The sequence below is a fragment of the Gymnoscopelus microlampas genome (genome assembly GCF_963454915.1).
Source record: "Gymnoscopelus microlampas genome assembly, chromosome: 7".
Lineage (NCBI taxonomy): Eukaryota > Metazoa > Chordata > Actinopteri > Myctophiformes > Myctophidae > Gymnoscopelus > Gymnoscopelus microlampas.
The window spans coordinates 22,649,456-22,668,867 of record NC_139944.1 but is presented as its reverse complement, the minus strand read 5'-3'; the positions used below and the strand labels follow the sequence as shown (position 1 = coordinate 22,668,867).

Sequence of the window (19,412 nt, the reverse complement as noted above, 5' to 3'; positions counted from 1 at the left end):
AACTTGTAGTGCGTGACCGGTGTATGTGTAATGGACTGCGTATGTGCGTGCATTTAATACATAAGTGTGCATGTGTACATAGATGCACACATGTCTTAGCCTCACTCAACCCTCTGTGGTGAGGAGGGGGGAGGCTCAGACAGCCAACAGAGATAAAGAAGGGGGTGGCGGGGTGGGACTTATAGTCTGAGAGCGAGGTGGGTACAGCCAATGAGAGTCAGGGAGGTGGTTCCTAAGTGCAGAATGCCCTTGCTTCAGCAGCACTGAGAGCCGGCAGATACGCAGAGATAGAGCGTGAGGCTACACTGAAGAACGAGAGGCTGTCACACCGGCAGGTGCTCAGGATTTGAGAAAGAAAGAAGAAAAGAAAAAGAAAAGAAAAAACAGAAAGAGATAGAAAAAGAGCAAGAAAAAAGGTCATTAGGGAAAAGTGAGTTAGGAAAACAATTTAAATCAGTAGAAAAGAAAAGGCTAGATAGAAACCAGCATACTCCTCGTTTACACCCAGGGGAGAACTAGGACCAAAAGCCCCGTTTTTATCTGCTTGTTTCAGCCGCCGTCACTGAACCTCCCTCTCCTCCCTTCCCTACGGACCCTCCTGGCTGATACTCTGCTATCCCACGGGACCTCCTCCTCTCTCTAGTCGCTGAGGGACAGTGCCACCATGGAAACCGGCAGCCCGAGGAAGATTCAGTTCACCGTTCCCCTCCTGGACACCCACCTGGACCCGGAGGCTGCCGAACAGGTAAGAAGAGGGAGATGGGGAGGAGGAGAAGGAGGAGGAGGAGGCTGGAGGTGGCAAGGGAATTAAAGAGGAGAGGATGGAGGAAGAGGTTATTGTGATGAGATGGGTTTATTGTTTTGTGGGACCTTTAGGTCCATGATGGCTACTGTCGGTGTCAGTGAAATAAGTGCAGAGGTGAGTTTCTTATAGAGAGGGTGAAGGTGGGTGGAAGCATTCCATTTAAATCTCCTTGAAAGCAAAAAAAGAAAAAAGAAAGAAAGAAAAAGTAAGACAACTCTGAGATTTTAACAGGAAATTAAGGTATTGGGGCAACAATTGTTTTCTCCTCCCATGTGTGTTTGTTAAAAAACACACCACCTGCTAAATAGACACAAAACATCAGCAGAGTCAGACATGGCTGGGGGCAACCAGAAGTGCAATAAAATAAATCTCACTGTTTTGGCTGTTCTGCAGGTAATACAGTGCAGTATGCTCTTGTCTTCTTCTGAAAAGCTGCTTCCCCAGAGTATTCAAGGTCTTGCATTTATTATTCTCTCTCATTTTAATTAATTGACAAGACCCTTGTTGCAGCAGCTCTGAAATGACTGAACAGAATGGAATTTTTATTTTCCTAGTCACAGTATCTTAGAGACACGTGGAACACTGGAATTAGAACCCCCAGTGATATGTTGTTGTTTTGATTGACTGGAATGACTGACTGACTGCAAGGACGCCGCTTACATGAGTTGCAGAGACACACAAAAAACTGATGTGCCGTCTACTCTACATATTCAAGGTCAAATTAGATGGCATCAAAAATGTAGGCTGTAGAACTGTGTCCAGTCTATTAATGAACTGCAGTATGAGCCTACTATGAGGGCTTGGTAAAAATTCAAGATTAATAGATTTAATTATAGGAGGACTAAGCCACTTAATAACACAGGTGCTGTAGTAGGCAAACTATAGCAATGATTCAAGATATCCAAAGCTGCATTGGGTGCAGTGTTTTAAGATCCTTGTAGCGGGGCTTGGTGATAGATTAATAATATCGATACCATGACATGAGACTGGAGACTGGGATTTGGGTTACTATCGTAATATTGTACTATACATACTGAACACCGTTCTAGCTGAGTGAACAAGGAATGCCTCTATATTTCCTTGGTCATCACATTGTCGCTGTCGGGTGGAAACCTTGTATGTCCAAAAAACGTTTCTTTTCAGGAAATGGACAAAATAACTTTTGTTCCAATGGACCCAACAATGTAGTTATTATTAAGTCACAAGCTCCTGTTAATACTTTTCATTGTTAATATTTATAAAACCCACAGGTCAGCTATTTTCACAACTTTTGCTCGACATGAAAAAAACGAAGAGGTGAAATAATTGGGTAGAAGACTTCTGCCCGACAGCGACCATGTCCATATGAAAAAATGTTTGCAAATATCTTCTGAACACCTTCCCTAAATTATTGTCACATCATTGATATATACTGTATTTTATATATAGGTATTCAGTAAAAAGTATTGTCATATCACACCTAGGTAGGCTTAATATATCCAGTGTCACATCTTGACATGGAGCAAAAAAAGCACCTCCCAGTAGGTGCTCTGAAGACAGCTGTGAGTGAACAGCTTGGGTGTGTAAGGGCCTGCGATGAGGGACATGTCCCATTAATTCCCCTTTCTCAGGATACTATGAATAGGACATACCATTCATTATGAAAGATTCTGTATCATCTCTCTGTCTGTCTGTCTCTCAACTCACACACACGCACACACACGCACACGCGCTCGCTCGCACGCACACACACACACACACACACACACACACACACACACACACACACACACACACACACACACACACACACACACACACACACACACACACACACACACACACACACACACACACACACACACACACACACACACACACATCCATCCAGTATCCATCCATCCATCTCATTTGTGCCTATTAATGCCTCTCTCTCTTTCTCTCTCTCAATAATCTCTCTATGTCGGGGCTCTCTCATGGGTATGAGACATCAAACACAACAGAAACCGGTGGCTAACAATGCTGGTTTGTGCATTTGCATATTTGGGCATATCTGGGCACCCGCCACCTGACCTGATAATGCGGCGCAAAGCATAATGTTATCAGGCTGGCTGTCGTTGCCAGGGTTGAGAACGCGCCACGAATGTCCAGTCCATATGGGCATACGGTATCTGTGCACCTGCCACAGACAGACACCGCGTGCATGCCACAACTTGAACTTTATGTAGTTTATCTCTCTCTCTCTCTCTCTCTCTCTCTCTCTCTCTCTCTCTCTCTCTCTCTCTCTCTCTCTCTCGCTCTCTCTCTCTCTCTCTCTCTCTCTCTCTGTCTCTTGCTCTACTTTTTCTCAAGGATACTAGCACTTTCTGTCTCAGAGGAACAGTGAATATTAGGTTTTTCACTGTAAATTTGTTTTGCATCACAGACATACAGACAGACAGACAGACAGACAGACAGACCACAAAAGTCATATCAAATAGGGAATTTGAACATGTAATAAAGACTCTTCATCCAGCGTTAAATTAGGGTTGGGTTTTTCAGGACTTAAAGGTTACACATTGAACACAGGTGGTTGGTGAGGGTACTGGTGTGTGTACAAGGTTAAGGTGATGGAGGATTTGTCTTTTAACAGAGATGATTCACTACACACTGCCCATGGGCACAATGACCCTATATATATGTAACTGTAAATATTTCACCTCATAAATGCACCTCAGTAAATTCAGTAACTGCTTCACCACACATGTAGAAACTTGATTAAGTAAAATGACTTCCATTCCAGTCCCATTGAGCAGTTGCATATGATTTATTTTCATCATATATCATTATGTTTGTTGTACGTTTATTATATAATCCATTATAGGGCCATTAAAGGCTCTCTAGTTTCTAGTCAGTAGATAGTAGATATAATTGCATATAGCCTGTGGTCAATGAGAGAAACAGATGTTAGACACAGGACATCATGAATATGTAATGTGTAGGGCTGGGTTTGCTGACCAGTTCTATATAACCCTTGAACTTATTAGAACACATTGGATAGCATGCTGCAAACATGCATGATTTATAAAAGGCCCTAATAAACGTTGAAAAACCATTCAATCCGGGAACACATCTGTGTCATTTTAGATTTCTTTGGCTATTCAAAAATAGCAGATGATATACAAGTTCATAGTGCGGCACAGAGTGCCACGCTATGAGCTTGTAGATCTGCTATTTTTGAAAAGTCTTGAAAATGTGTGCAAATATTTTAATGCATATATTTTTAAAGCAAACATTTGTAACTCAAATCTTTGCTTCTGGGGGTCCCTGGAAGAAAACATTTTGCGATGGGGGTCCGCGACCAAATATATATCTAAAAATGTTTTCTAAATCCTAACAGTATGTTGCTATATCAGTGGTGCTCCAACTTTTCCATGTCAAGGACCCCCAAAATGAAATGTATTTGGCCACAGACCCCCATCTCAAAATATGTTGTTCCAGGGACCCCTAGAGGCACAGGTCGGAGTTTAAAATGTTTGCTTTAAAACATATACTGTATATTCAAAGATCTGCACACATTTTTCACGATTTAAAAAAAAAATGCAGATCTACTATTTTTAGCCAAAGAAATCTTAAAATGATGCAGATGCGTTGCCGGTCTTAATGGATTCAAGTATTATTTGTGTTATTCCCTTTATTACACATCAATGTAGAACATCGATGGGTAATCATCCTTATACTCATAGCTTCAATACACGCTTAATTTCCCCCTGATTGGTAACGATTAAACAGAAATGTGAGTGGGGGTGGCTCACCTGGTAAGACTGCATGCCACATAAATAAGGTTATTTAGTCCTTTCTGCTGCAGCATGTGGCACATGTTCTAATCCAACTAGAGGCTCTTTACTGCATGTCATCCTCTCTCACACTGTTCCTGTCTCTTTTCTCAATGTCAGTCAGTACATGAGTATCCCCATTAACCTGCTTCAGCTGATGAACCGGTGCCTCTCAGAAATGGGTTGTTGTTGGTTCTCAACCTGTGGACCGGGGGCCAACTGGTGGCCCGTGAGGATATTGCAACTGGTAACATAACATCAACATAAAAAACATAATGTAAAAAAAAAAAAAACTCATGAGTTTTCATTGTGATAAATAGGAAGTATATTGATCCAACCTGGAACACAATCGATTGATTGATCATGGGCTGTGACAGCTTTTTACATTTTCAAGTGAGCCCTGATCCCGAAAAGGTTGAGAACCACTGGACTAGACTAATGTTTCGACTCATATTCGTCTTCCTCGTGTCTTCAACAGAGTCCACAACGGACAAGGCTTGAATGACAGGTTCAAATACTAGTCCCTCATAGATAACAGTGTCTCATTGGTGGGGCATGTACTTTGTATGCTCTGATCAATACACCTGTTGGTGAAACATTAGTCTCGTCTTTCTCATAAAAAAATGGCTGTGTGCCCCAGAACTCATTCACATCAAAGACAATATATGTGTATGCAATCTTAGATCCATTTTCCTTTTTACCTTTATGACCTACATCTGATTCTCAGCAGAGAGAATATGGTGGTCAAGGTGTCCTTCTTTGTCCCTCTGCAGGGCCTTCCAAAAATAAATGTCCCTGACATTAACTACTAGACCGCTAAATGTGAGCAAGTGACAGTGCTGGTGAGGCTTGAAGCTTGTTAGTGTGACTTGGTTAGGATTTGGAGCTTGTCAGTGTGCTCTCTTGTAATAGTTATTAGGTCCCTGTATATAATTATATATATAATATATAAGAAGGTATGGGAGTGTGTTGATGTGAAGTGACTGTGGTGTTTGGGTGAGTTGGTGGGCATATGTATATTTGCATAATTGCCTGTGCGTGCGTGCGTGCGTGCGTGCGTGCTTAATGTCTCATATGCCCTGCATGGTTTCTTCTGTGTCTCTCACTCTCTCTCTCTGTCTTTGTTGGCTGACAAGCATGCTGCATTCCTCAGAGGTCCGTGCGTCCAGCCCAGTGTTGACCTGTTCCTCCACAGCAGCAGACAGCTTCCCTTTTACCTGCATAAAAGAAGAAATTCTATTTACCCCTGTGTCTGAAGAGTCTCAGACACAAGGGAGTTCTCAGCTCTCAGCCTGAAAAAAGCGTGACCAAGGCCTGGCCGCTGGCCGACCGGGAGTTTGCCCCAATTTATTCTTTTTTTGGCTCTCCTGTTTAGATGTAGCGAGACAGTACACCTAGGGCAGAGAGAGGGGAGACATGCGAGACACCATGGGAGTTGGATCCAAACTCGGGTCCATGTGACTCACAAGGAGCATATGGTCTATGCACTAAGTGGCTGAGCCACCTGTCAGGCTGCCACCTTGGACCTTTGACCTAATTTTAATTGTAAGACCACTGTGACCCACCACCAAGCCTGGATGACATGCTTTTGTTTGCAAGAGCGCAAGTGTGTGTGTGTGTGTGTGTGTGTGTGTGTGTGTGTGTGTGTGTGTGTGTGTGTGTGTGTGTGTGTGTGTGTGTGTGTGTGTGTGTGTGTGTGTGTGTGTGTGTGTGTGTGTGTTTGTGTATACCACAAGTATAGTAGAATATGAGAAATAGACAATGTGTGGAACCACAAGAAAAATGGTTGTTTTAGGGTTATAAAAATGTTAGATTTAGGCTTGATTCATATAGGCTTACTTAGTTGTGAAATGCTGTCGCACACCAAAGATAGTCGATCTACCAGCTCACAATACGTCACGCTGTGACACGTTGCAAGCTTGTAGATCTGCTATGCTGGGTGTATTTGTGTATGCATGTTGTTATGTTTGTACACTGTGGGAGCCAGACAGTCAGGTAGCGCCAGAGAGGGAGAGGGAGAGGGAGAGGGAGAGGGAGAGAGAGCGAGAGGGAGAGACGGAGGTGTTTGTGTGTGAATGCATGTACGTACAGATGCTGCAAGTACACTCCCAGCTAGGGGCCCTCACCCATGCTTCAGTAATCTCTGAGTTTTGACACTTCCCATCAGGGTGCATCAGCCTCTAGGGAGGACTCCATGTCCATCAAAACACTCTCTCTTGAGGTGTGACCCACACTGGAAGAAACAGCCACTTATCCACAACAAGACTAGACCAGAACCTAATGTAGGCTGGACTGTGTATGAAAATCTAGAGAGCTTTTCAGTTGAAAAGAGTCTTTCCAGTGAGCCAATAAGCACAATATCAGTACCATGACTCTGTTAGACCAGAATGGAGCATAGCCTTCATTAGTATCATTGGTAACACCTATGAAGGAAGTAAGGAAGAGGCCCAATTTCTTTCCAATGTGGCTGCTGTGCATAGAGCCTATTGAGGACTGTGGAGCCGCTCTAAATGGCCCCTGATGATGTAATAGAAAACTGTGTCATTTTATCAGTTGACTTAGCAGTCAGTTAGACAGGTCACTCTCAGACGCAGTTATTGGGCAGGCCCAGCTATTTCTGGCCCAGCCAAAAAGTACTCTGTTAATCTGCACGCTATCAAAGAAATAGGGGAGGCTAAGGCAAAATGTCCTTACTTGACAACCTGTGGATATATACATAAAAAAGTACTCTTTCCACCCTGCATTGATATGCTTGTCCTTTAACACAACATTCTGTTATAAATCCACATGTGCTTATAAGCACACTGGGTGTACTGGATAGATGCAGTGACCTTACTGACACTCTGGGTTGGTTGATTAATAACAGACATTGCTGTTTTTCGCTGACAGACTCGCCCAGTTTAACATATTACTGGATGCCTGATACCTTCACAGTGATTCATTCAGCTCTTCTTATCTTGCAAGGGTTGGAGGGAGGGACTTGACTGCACTTAGGGTCGCTGAGCAATCAAGTGTATCGAGAACAACTGCTACTCCCATTTTCTGTCGTTTTTATTCAAAGCTTTACTGTACCCTTTGCTACCAATTTAAAGTCATGTAATCTCTGGACCATGACGGTGTAGTGTGCAGGAAAATAAGTACCCCCTCCCAATTGCAGCTATAAATAGGCAGTCCAAAAAAGCCACGAGGAGCTAAACTAAAACACTTTATGACGTGCACAAAAATAATTCAGGTCCAGTCCAATGTCTTTGCGTTTGACCATTTAATATGTCCACAAAACACTTAAAAATACAACAGTTCCCAGCAAACTATCATAACGTGCAAACGTGAAGCATTAGCAGCCAACAGAAAATGTCACTCTCACCCCCTCTCTTTGTCCAAATCCCCCACAAGTGAACAGGTGAATACCACCCGTCACTAATTATAAGCTCCTCAGCTACACTGAACACGCCCACCACCGATATTTTCAGTTCAGTGCCCATGACAACAAATGTAAATAATACTTGAATAATGAAAACACGAGACTTTACATGGAAGTCAAATATGGCTCCTACACCCTCCATCAAAGATGCTTCCCCAGTTGACCCAATTTGGATCCATTTTAACTCTAAGGATTTTACTGTGTAGTTAGGATGATGGACTGTGACATTTAGAGGGAATAGTATTCCTCTAATAAAGACATTTCACACCCGAGACAACCCCCCCTCTTTCAGTCACGTCCAAAGTGTGCTTCAACGTGACCATGACAATTAGGCCCTGTCGCCTCAGGGAGGCCATTTTCCAACAAACAATTTTCAGAGTGGACTTGATTATAGAACAAGAGATATGCATATGCTGTAAATTAAGGCAATCCAGTTCTGAAAATATGGCTTGAATGGAGAAGAGACGAAGCTGTGCTCACTTCTCAGGGATAAATTGTACACCTTTAGACATTATATTCCATTTGGACATTTTATTGTCATTTCATCTGTATTCCACTGATGTGTCCCTAGTACTTCTTTCAACTTTAAAAGCCTCCTCATTTTAACGATAGGAAATCGCTCCCTTGATGTTGTTACAGCTCACAGACATAGAGTAACAGAGAATATGGTTAATAAGAAAAAAACAGATCTGTAAGCTCACAATCCCAGGGCTTATACAAGATAGATGCTGTGGCTTTGATCACCACTGAGCCTCACGTTCTCGTGTCGTCCTTCTGAGATTTAGCTCTTTTTGAGTTCTGTGTGTATGAGTGAGCATGTCCACCGATCCATTAACCTCAAGCGATTAAATTACAACTCATGTGTCAAATCAATATCTGACACCCGCCCCCCATCCAATGCATTTGGAGTCGGTGAGAGAAAGGACAATTGAGAGCCATATCACTGAGGACATAACAGGGGAAGGAGAGTGAGATATAGAGTGAAAGACAGAGATACTGTGTGAACGAGACAGGGAGGCGTAGTTGTAAGACTGAACTGAGACATTAAGAGACTATAGGAAATCCCTTCCCAATTTAATGTGTGACCGCACTGTAAAGTCCTGAGTGTCAATTTAACTCTGAAAGTGTAGACATGGACCCTTCTCAGGATTTTGCAGTGAGGAGAGAGACAGAGACACAGAGAGAAGGTCACAAGAAAAGTCCAGTTCAAGTCCAGTTCAAAGCCCTGTGGATAATTCATGCTTCAGTATGGGAAAAGAACTGTTGAATGGGAAAAGATTCCATGAGGAGATTTATAATGGCTGTGTGCTGATATTAGCCCATACGGTACCAAGATCCTATTTCATGTGACATGATGAAAGATGAGAAATCGCAAGACAGAGATGGATCGACTTTTCTTTTTTCATTTTCCATTTTTTCTTTTTTACAGGGGGAATAATTGGCCCACTGATTACTACACAAGGGAGACTGATTTCTGCGCTGTTGAGCACAGCATGTCCTTCTTTGCCTGATAGCTTCATGCTGTATAGGCTGCCTGCACCTTAGAAATCCAATGAGGAAATAACACTAGCGTTGTGTAAACTTCTGCAGTTTGATCGTGCATTTCTAATCTACATAATAGCTAAAAGGTATGTTAGCTTGCACATGCCTTTCAGCAAAATATGATCACATATAATCAAGGCGAGGTTGGGCAACCTATTATTTCCAACCTATAAAACATTGATAAAAAGGACAGTCCTTTACCTGAGCCGTGTTCAAACCTTCAAAAAATCACTCTATAAACACACACCTGTGACCACATAAAGCGCATACACAGTGAAACACATAAAAGTGTTTCAAAATGTCAAACTTTGTTGGGAATTTTGATTTACAAAAACTGTTTCTAATAACATTTTAGAAAATAGGCCATGCAGTTGCTTAATACTGACTGTGCAGACAGTCAGACCTACTTTCAAGTTATTCTTGTGTGAAATTGATATTAAAAAAACAGTTTTAATTGGGATATGTGTATAATTTTCATGTCAGCATATTTTATTAAAGCAAAAAGCCACTCGAGGCCACGGTCTACAGTGATTGTAGAACAGCTAAGAGGCGTCGTTCGGCACTATACGGAGCTATGCGTATTGCTTCATTCTTGCACATTCCCCATATGCCACACATAATATCAGTAGACATTCAAAGACGCTGCCTGCCCACCGCTCTTAAGGAGAAGGGCCTTTTTGTATTTTGTTGGCAGAAGAGGCTGAGCTGCATTTTAAACGGAGCGTAGGCTGGCATTGTGAAGGCTCCGGGGGCAGTGGTATGTGTGTGAGTGAGAGGACGGAGGATCAGGGTGCTGCTTCCATGGTGTCGAGAATAACAATGAATCAGTTCTGCACAGCTATGGATCATTGAGGCTGAGTGACGCACTTGCCGGAACTGAGACACTAAACGTAGGCATGGCTGCTTAGCCACTCAAACCCTATTTCAATTACATCTGGGCTGTTGAGGGGGTGTTGTGCCTGCCACAGGAAGTGGGAGAGCTGGTTCTTTGCTTCTAATGGAAAGTCATACTTATATTTTGTGTTTTTGGTTTGTGTAGTTGTATGATCTTGGGATGAACCGAATTGATTAACTGTCCTATGGTTGATTGATGCAACAATATGGGCTGAATTGGAAAGATATGGTTTTAATTAAGAGCTTTTAAAATTCACTCAACCCCTATGTACTTAGTTGACCGGTGTCCCAGGGTTCTATACTAGCCCCTCTTTGCACCAGAAAATAGCTGATCTACAAGCTCACAATGTGTCGCTACGGGACGCGTTGTGAGCTTGTAGGCCGGCTATTTCCGGCAAAAGTTTTCCCCAGAATATAGGGTTCAAGTAGTTACGAGAACTTACGACATAAACATGCATACACACACACTGTATTTCAGCATCATTATACAGTATTATACATATCCCAAATGATTTATCCCAATTTATATTCATAGCAATCCAATACGCTGTATGCTACAACAACAACACCAACAACATAATTAACATTCACAGAGGCCTCCTATCGTTCATCCTGGCTGCAGTGCTGAAAGGAAACAAAGCTTCTTCTAGTCTGAATACCCAATTAGGCACTATCGGTGAGATAACACAATACTGAATGCTTATTTTTTCCCCCCGTACATGTCATTCTTCATGCACTTACCTCTGTATGTCGAGCCTTTTCAAAGATAGCAAAAATGCTCATTCAATTAGTGTGCTGTCTTGGATCCAAAGTATGAATACAGGCCTAGCATGTGTGTGTGTGTGTGTGTGTGTGTGTGTGTGTGTGTGTGTGTGTGTGTGTGTGTGTGTGTGTGTGTGTGTGTGTGTGTGTGTGTGTGTGTGTGTGTGTGTGTGTGTGTGTGTGTGTGTGTGTGTGTGTGTGTGTGTGTGTGTGTGTGTGTGTGTGCGTGCGTGCGTGCGTGCGTGCGTGCGTGCGTGCGTGCGTGCGTGCGTGCGTGCGTGCGAGTTGAGGACACAGCCACATTTAATGGACTGTCCACACCATATAACTATAACGATTGTTTTAAAAATCGTTGAAAAACTCAAGTGGATGTGCGAGTCCACACCACAACTATAACGACGATGAACTGAACTGAACTACATACAGTAGTTAAAGTGCTTGGTGTGGAAAGCCATTATACCACTTTAACCCTATAGGCTACTTCATTGACCGTGATCCCCCAGGGGTCTATACTTGCCTATAGGGTTCATGTGGTTAATAGTGGAAAGGGAACTTGCAGGACCATCAGTAGGACTGCAGCCTGGGATGTACTGTAGGGGTTCACATGACCTAGATTCTATAATAAAACAACACTCACTTTAGACATTACTGCACACTCACACAGAGAGGGGAGACAAAATGCAGTGATGAGATACAGCAAGGTGTTCATGGAGGGTACCAGATAAGACCTGACTAATTGCCCAACTGCACCAAGAGTGTGTGTGTGGGGTAGACAAGTAGAGCCGAAATAGCTGAAAATGGCCGATCTATAAGTTGCCATCTATAAGCTCACAACGCTTCACAAGCTAATGATCGCCTATGTTCGGTCCGCAGCGCCATTGTATGACGTAGCATAAATTAGGCATAATTCCAACTCTCATCTACTGTAGTAGTTAAGTGACAATCCTAACCCTAATTTAAAGCTATGAACAGGCTATCAAAAAGCGAATGCCCTACTAACTGCTTATTTATTTTAACTTGTTAAGGATTGTTCAGCTCCTGAAGACCTTAGAAGCCGAGGCGGGTTAGAGCAGAGAGAGAGGAGATCCACTAGCTAGGGTGTGATGGAGTTAAAGCCCATGTAGGATTTTATAGGTTAACAGAAGCAATTTAAAACCTGCTCTAGCTTGAATTGAAAGCCAGTGAAATATGTCAGTCATGGTAGTTTAGTAGCATTATACTGTATAGTAGCCTATACGGCCTCAGAACTGTCTATTATTCATTTTCTTCTCTAACTTTTTTCTTTTTGTAGACAAGAAATGCAAGGGGTGTTTTTTCCCCTTTCAGTGCTCATGAAACTCTCCTTCTATATCTCTCCTTGAGAAGGTGCACCTTTCTTGTATGTTGTTTTTCTTTTCTGTTTTCTAAGTGGAGTCGGCAGTCCATCGCCCTTGGTAGAGACAAACAATAAGCAAGGTGAGAAGGACAGTGTACAGAAGGAAGTGAAGGAAATCTTGCAGATGAACTGAAGCGGCATTTTTTAGGCAAGCGTCCAGAAACCAACAGAAACCTTTGTCTACATCAGCACTAAATAAGAAATAGTCATAGTTTGACCTTGATATTGATAAACTTCCACCTTACGCTGTGCATGCATTTTGTTTTAGAATCTCCCCCCTATTATTTTGTGCTTGAAAGATGAATATGAATGGATATACTGTATGGATATACCTGAAGACGCACACAGTGTTTATATTTTCTCATTAAGACCTCAGTCACCTCACGAATAATATCATTCATTTTTAAACCATTGAATGATGTTGTCATTTGCATCATAACGGCTCCCCCCCCCCCCATTATACACCTTCAATGTCATTTGTAAACTGAACAGATACACACTTTACTACCAATATTGACATTTAAAAACACCTTTAATTTGCAGCATGGAAACAATGAACGGTGTTGCCCTCATTGTTATTCTCATAGCGCACAATGATATGAGTATTTTGCATTGCGCTTGGCTGTCACAGAGGATGAGGCTGCTTCCTAATTACGTGAGCAGCTTTTAGAATGATGCATGGAGGACCAGAGCACACATGACATTTAGCATTAGTAAGCAATCCTGTCAGCTAGGTCCAGCTATGCTGGGGGGGGGGTGTCTGTCTGTGTGTGTGTGTGTGTGTGTGTGTGTGTGTGTGTGTGTGTGTGTGTGTGTGTGTGTGTGTGTGTGTGTGTGTGTGTGTGTGTGTGTGTGTGTGTGTGTGTGTGTGTGTGTGTGTGTGTGTGTGTGTGTGTGTGTGTGTGTGTGTGTGTGTGTGTGTGCATTTTTTGCATGCAAATGGCTGTTTATTTACATTCCAGTTTCAGTTTATGTACTGTAGCTGTGAAAAGGAAATGTATTCATCATCCTGTGGGCAAACAAAAAGTAATGGTTCACCACAGCACTTCTTACATAAATGTTTTATTAAGACCACACTGAAATAACAGTTTATTGGTTTCAGGTCTGAATTTTAAGGATGCGTGGAATCAGGGGCACCCTGACAAGATGACAAAATGACAAAAATAAGCTCCTCTGTGAAATGCAGGCCAAACTCTCTGTTGAACAGAAGTATGATCACTATAATGTTTGGCTCCCGTTGTTTTAGAAACATCAGCATATATTTGAAGATCAAGTGAAGGTTAAGTGTGTGTGACGGTATATAACAGGTTGTGCGGGAGAGATGGAACAAGGAGATGATGACATGAGATGAAACAAGATCAATTTTAACGCATTGCGTTGCAAGCTTGTGTACTCTAGTCTATGCGGTACAGCATGTGTTAGTACACTGAGCCAATAGATAGGCATACAAGTACTGTAACAATACATGTCTACTTCCTTCTTTTGTAGATAAGGAGACGCCGACCCACACCTGCAACCTTGGTAGTATCCAAGGTAGTTTATATTGAAAAAAGTATATACAATTAAATCAATAAATCAATAGATAAACCAATGCATAAAGTTAATCAAACTAATCAGTTTAATCGATATAAAAAATATCGATTTACATAAAATAAGCAATTTATTAACACCACTCTGATTTAAGTGTAATCACTATTTCTTCTTTCTTCTTTTGTTTTTGCTCCTGTAGTTTTAGAAATACCAGCACTTGAACATCAAGTGAAGGTTAAGTGTCACAGTGAGAGATGGAGATGTGATGAGGATGACATGAGATGTGGCAAGATGAATTTGAATGCATTAGGTCCATGGTGTATGTGGTATGCTTAACATCGAGCAGCTGACAGATAAACATCATACAGTAAGTACTATAACACTACTTCTGCCTCTACTTCCTTCTTTTGTAGATAAGGAGACGCCGACCCACACCTGCAACCTTGGTAGCTTCCAGCGATCAGTCATCACCAGGTGAAGTACTTGAAACACACAATAACTCACACACGCACGCACACACGTGTGCGCGCGCGCACGCACGCATGCACCACACATGCACACACGCATGCACACAGTGCGATTTGGGAGGCGCAATACTGCAGCAGAGGGTGGGATGTCTGTTGAATGGCCTTCAGAAACCCTTCCAGAGATGAAAATAAATCACCAAAGTCCTTAAATCCACCAGGCATATACACTCGCACACAAAAGCAAGCTCGAGCCATGTACAGTAATTAACCCAAATCTTAGAATTACACAATTCCTTAATTCTATGTCATAAGATCTGTGACGCAGTCTCCCCACTTGCTTAAGCACTAAACTAAACCCTCCTGCGGAAGTCTTGCCATAGCTACAAGAGAGGGAGAAGATAAATAAATAAAACACAGCCCAGTGCATCTCATCTCATGGGAACTCAGTGATCAAACACAACAGCACTCCTCCAGAGATTTATCCAACACTGTGAGTCAGCCTTACAGGCTCCTTGGCTCCCACCCTGCCTTTCTTCGTCCTTCCCTCCTTTACCTACTGTACCAAGGTTATAATATCCTGTGTAGTTAGTAGTTTATTTTATAATAAATGTTTCATCAGTTTTACATTTTTATTTCGTTTTGACTTTTGGTTTTTAATTTCAGTTTAGTTTTGATTCGTTTTTAAAGTGGGTCTGACACTTTAGTTTCAGTTTTAGTTTTTATTACTTTTATTACTAATGTTAGTTTTGGTTCTTTTTTTGTAATTTGTATATAAATACAACACAGGGGCAAGATACAGGGGCAATATTCAACAAGGTCAGAAAAATAGCAAAAATAGCAGATCTAGTTTGTAGAGTTTGTAGATCTGCCCTTTTTTGGACTAAAACTGAGGACACTTTCTATGATTTTTGTTCGTTTTAGTTTTGGTTTGTTATAGTTTTTTGTAAAGCCTTGTTTTTTATTTTGATTGCAGTCAACTAAAATGATTTTCCATTCGTCCTTTCCTCCCCTCTGTCCCATCCTCCTACACCTCTCACGGTCTCCCTCTGCCTCCTTACCTGTCACACTCACTGTACTCTATAGTACTAGTACTGTATGTACAGTATGTGTGGGTGTGCACCACTATGCAGTAAAATCTCGAGAGTGTACGGAGTGTACATTTCTCGAGGGTTAATGTAATGCTGATGATTTTACTGCGCACATAGTGGTAGGAGTTAGCCAGCAGGGAGCTCACTTTGCACATTTCTTCTGGCCTACTTCTCAATTGCAGTTACTGCAACAACAAAAAGGAAGGGAAACTTGGGGTAGAGAGAGAGAGAGAGAGAGAGAGAGAGAGAGAGAGAGAGAGAGAGAGAGAGAGAGAGAGAGAGAGAGAGAGAGAGAGAGAGAGAGAGAGAGTTTCTTTCCTCCCTTTCCTGAAAACTACAAATGATGGGACCATGTACAAAAAAAGTCGTTTTTTATACACCTGTAAACCTATAATTTATAGTGTGTGCGTGCGTGTGTATTTTGCGTGTGTGAGAGAGAGAGGGGGAGAGAGAGAGAGAGAGAGAGAGAGAGAGAGAGAGAGAGAGAGAGAGAGAGAGAGAGAGAGAGAGAGAGAGAGAGAGAGAGAGAGAGAGGAGAGAGGGAGAGAGAGAGAGATGCCTTATGATATGTTGTGATATTTTGCATAATAAGAGACATGATGCCATGGGACAGGCCTGGTATCTATTGTTTTGGGTAGGCTACAGCTTGCTTGTTCCTAATGACACAAAAGGTTTCTTTCTTATCGCCAGTATAACTAGGTCTGATCCCTTCTGTACGTGGCAGAAGTGCTTTACCACCGATCTGTGTGTCTAATGTACTTCTCGCCATGATATTACGTAATTAAAGCACAACCACCACCACCACCACCTTGAAATAGCATCTCAGACTCTTGCCTCGTCAATTACTGATCCAGAATTCCTCGACAGTGGCGCTAGAGGAAAAGCCATTTGTAACTAAAATCAATCGAGTTCATGGCAATCTGCCCATTCAATTTTGTTATAGCTTGTGTACAAGTGGATATTTTTTACAAGTGGGGGGGAGGGTTTCAGGGGGTCCTCGGCAAAATGTGTACAACAATCATTGTAACCCCTTTATCCATATGTTTTAACATAACATAACATTTTTGAAAATATATATTTTGTTAACACAAATCTTCTCTTTTGGGGGTCCCTGTCACAAACTATTTTCAGATAGGGGCCTTCATATCAATTTGGGGGTCCTTGACATGATTAAGTTTGAGAACCACTGCACTAGAGTACATCCTCAGGGGAGCATAGCTTAGCCAGCTGACTGGCAATCCAGTCAGTAGTAAGCCTTGCGAGCCATGTGACCCATAGGGCAGTGCCAGGAGCCTTACACACCGGGGGAGATTTTTTCATGCGAATAATATGTTGTTTTTTTTAAACGTATAAAGTCAATGCAAGCTTCCACATCAGTTTCGCGGAGCAAAAAAACGTCTTTTATTTATTTGGACCGAGTCCGAATTTTGCGTATATTCGCAAAATCGCCGGTGTGTAATGACCTTATCTCCTATTTATGTAGTGTGAGGTCGGCTTGATGTACATCCCCCAGCCATGATGTACAATTACAACCCCTGGACATGCATGTTGCTAGTATGTTGCAATCCAACCCTTGATGCTGAGTGCCAAGCAAGGAGGCATTGGGTCCCATCTCTATACGTCTTTATGACCCGGCCAGGGAATCGAAACCCTGACATCCCAATCTCAGGGTGGACACTCTAACCACAAGGCCACTGAGCTATCCATTCAGTAGTTTGAGAAATATCTTGTTTGGGTGTAGTGGTTGGATGGACCAACTGTCTTGGCCATCCGTAGAGCTCAGACACAAAATAGAAATGGGAGCAAACATCTTTGTAACTTGGGAGATTTGCACTTGTGAGGGTGAAATGATATGGGGAAAATAAGGCGTAAGATTAGGTCATGTGCATTGGTGATACAGTGACAGACATTTTGAGGTGGGGGCGGGTCACTATTAGGGAAGGGGCTACTTATCATATCATGTGGATGGTGGGGCACAGAAGCCTATGTTTTTGCTTTTCCAATGCCCAAATGTTTAAATCACATGAACCCTGACATCCCTATTCTGGACATGTCATATTAGGCGAACATACAAATAATATAGCAGATTTACAGTATTAGCTCATCATGTTCCAGTTTGAGAACTTCTGAGTCTAAATATAATAGTTCCTTCAGAGACTTGGAACAAGTAATTATTAATTATAATGAATAAACTCCCATTGTAATGCAAAAAACATTAATAAAAATCCTCTGCTTTTTAGGCCCAATTGAGGCATGCATCTTTCTACAGTATATGGTTCCCCCCCTCAGTCACTAGTGGGGTGGAGGAAGCAAAAGAAAGGAACAGATTGTCTCATGAATAAAATCGAGTAGGGAGAGAAATCCTTAAGCCTGATTCATATAGTCGTACTATGGTGTCCCGTGCCAAGTATGAGTCAGGCTCAAGGACTTCTCTCTGGAGTATAAATTAGGCATTAGTGGAGAGAGAGAATGGAGACATGGGCGAGGACGCCAAGAGGAGGAACGACAGACAAAACACAAAACGCTGGTAGATAAGAGAGAGACAGGACTGTGCAAAAAATATAATAAAAACAAGTGAGAAATGTTGAACAAAAAACAAAAGGAGATGATCTGTAGGAGCAGGGAGAACAAGAGCCCCAGGAGGAATGATGTTCCCAGTTTGATCCCTGCACACACTGGCATTGTGCGTCAGTATCCTTGAGGAAGATAATGAAGCCCTAACAGTTTCTTAAAAACAGTGTTGGCACCTTGCATGGCTGCTTACAGTCGTAATTCCCATGGGTCAGGACCCATTTTTGGGTTGCAGACCCATCTTTATGGGTCTCAAGCAAATATCCTTTGTTTTTTTGCATTTCCTAAAATGTTTTGGGTAATGGGTGAATTTGAGGCATACATTGTAAAGCGCTTTGAGTGGTCAAAAGGCAATGCAATCTATTTACCATTAACCACATGAACCCTAGCGACCCTATTCTGGGCATGTTATAACAGGCGAACATTCTGTGAAAATAGCAGATCTTAGTTAACAATGCGTCACTTTGCAAGACATTGTGATCTTGTATAGGCCTATCTGCTATTTTTTGGTGTAAGGGAAAAAAGGAGGGGGGCCAAGTATAGACCCCTGGGGAACCCCAGTCAACGTAGGATTTATGTGGTTAAGGGAGGAGAGCATTTGATTTGCTTCGACAAAGACACGAAGCAGATAGACTGAAACCGACTGAGATGGAAATATAGTATAGAGACAGAGATTTGAAACAGATGCCAGAGACAGAAGAGCTGGGGGTGGGATGGGGGGTTCTTCAGAGGAGGGGTAAATTATGAGAAAATACAAGGTCTGTATTGGTGCAGCATTGCTGGTGTGCCCCACATCATACTGACTCCTGCATTATTTAAGGCTCTGCGGAATAGCACTGTGAGTCCTGACAGAACATCACAGGGGTAATCACCATAGAGGCATACATGCAAAAGCAACATGCAGACAGAACAGAATCAGGTCCCTGATTCAAACCTTCCCTCTGACACAGACAGTCGTGTTGTTCAGAGGGGAGATGTTTATGATGCACTAACTAGGGAAAAGCCTGATTTAGACTTTAGTTTGTCTTGTGACTGTGTATAAATTAAGCAAAAGAGGGAAGAGAGAGATAGATGGGGAGGGAGGAAGTGGAAGAGTGACAGAGAGAGAGAGAGAGCGAGAGAGAGAGAGAGAGAGAGAGAGAGAGAGAGAGAGAGAGAGAGAG

General features: G+C 42.3%; 1 protein-coding gene across 1 annotated transcript in view; it reads left to right on the top strand.

Moving 5' to 3' along the window:
* Positions 1 to 299: 299 nt before the first annotated feature.
* Positions 300 to 19,412, top strand: part of LOC311048347 (protein phosphatase 1 regulatory subunit 1A-like) — a 33,999-nt gene continuing 14,886 nt past the window's right edge. The window contains exons 1-2 of the mRNA XM_084061578.1: positions 300 to 745; positions 14,537 to 14,597. Of these exons, the coding sequence (XP_083917704.1) occupies positions 665 to 745; positions 14,537 to 14,597 (142 nt within the window). The 5' untranslated portion in view covers positions 300 to 664. The remainder of the gene's footprint in view (positions 746 to 14,536; positions 14,598 to 19,412) is intronic.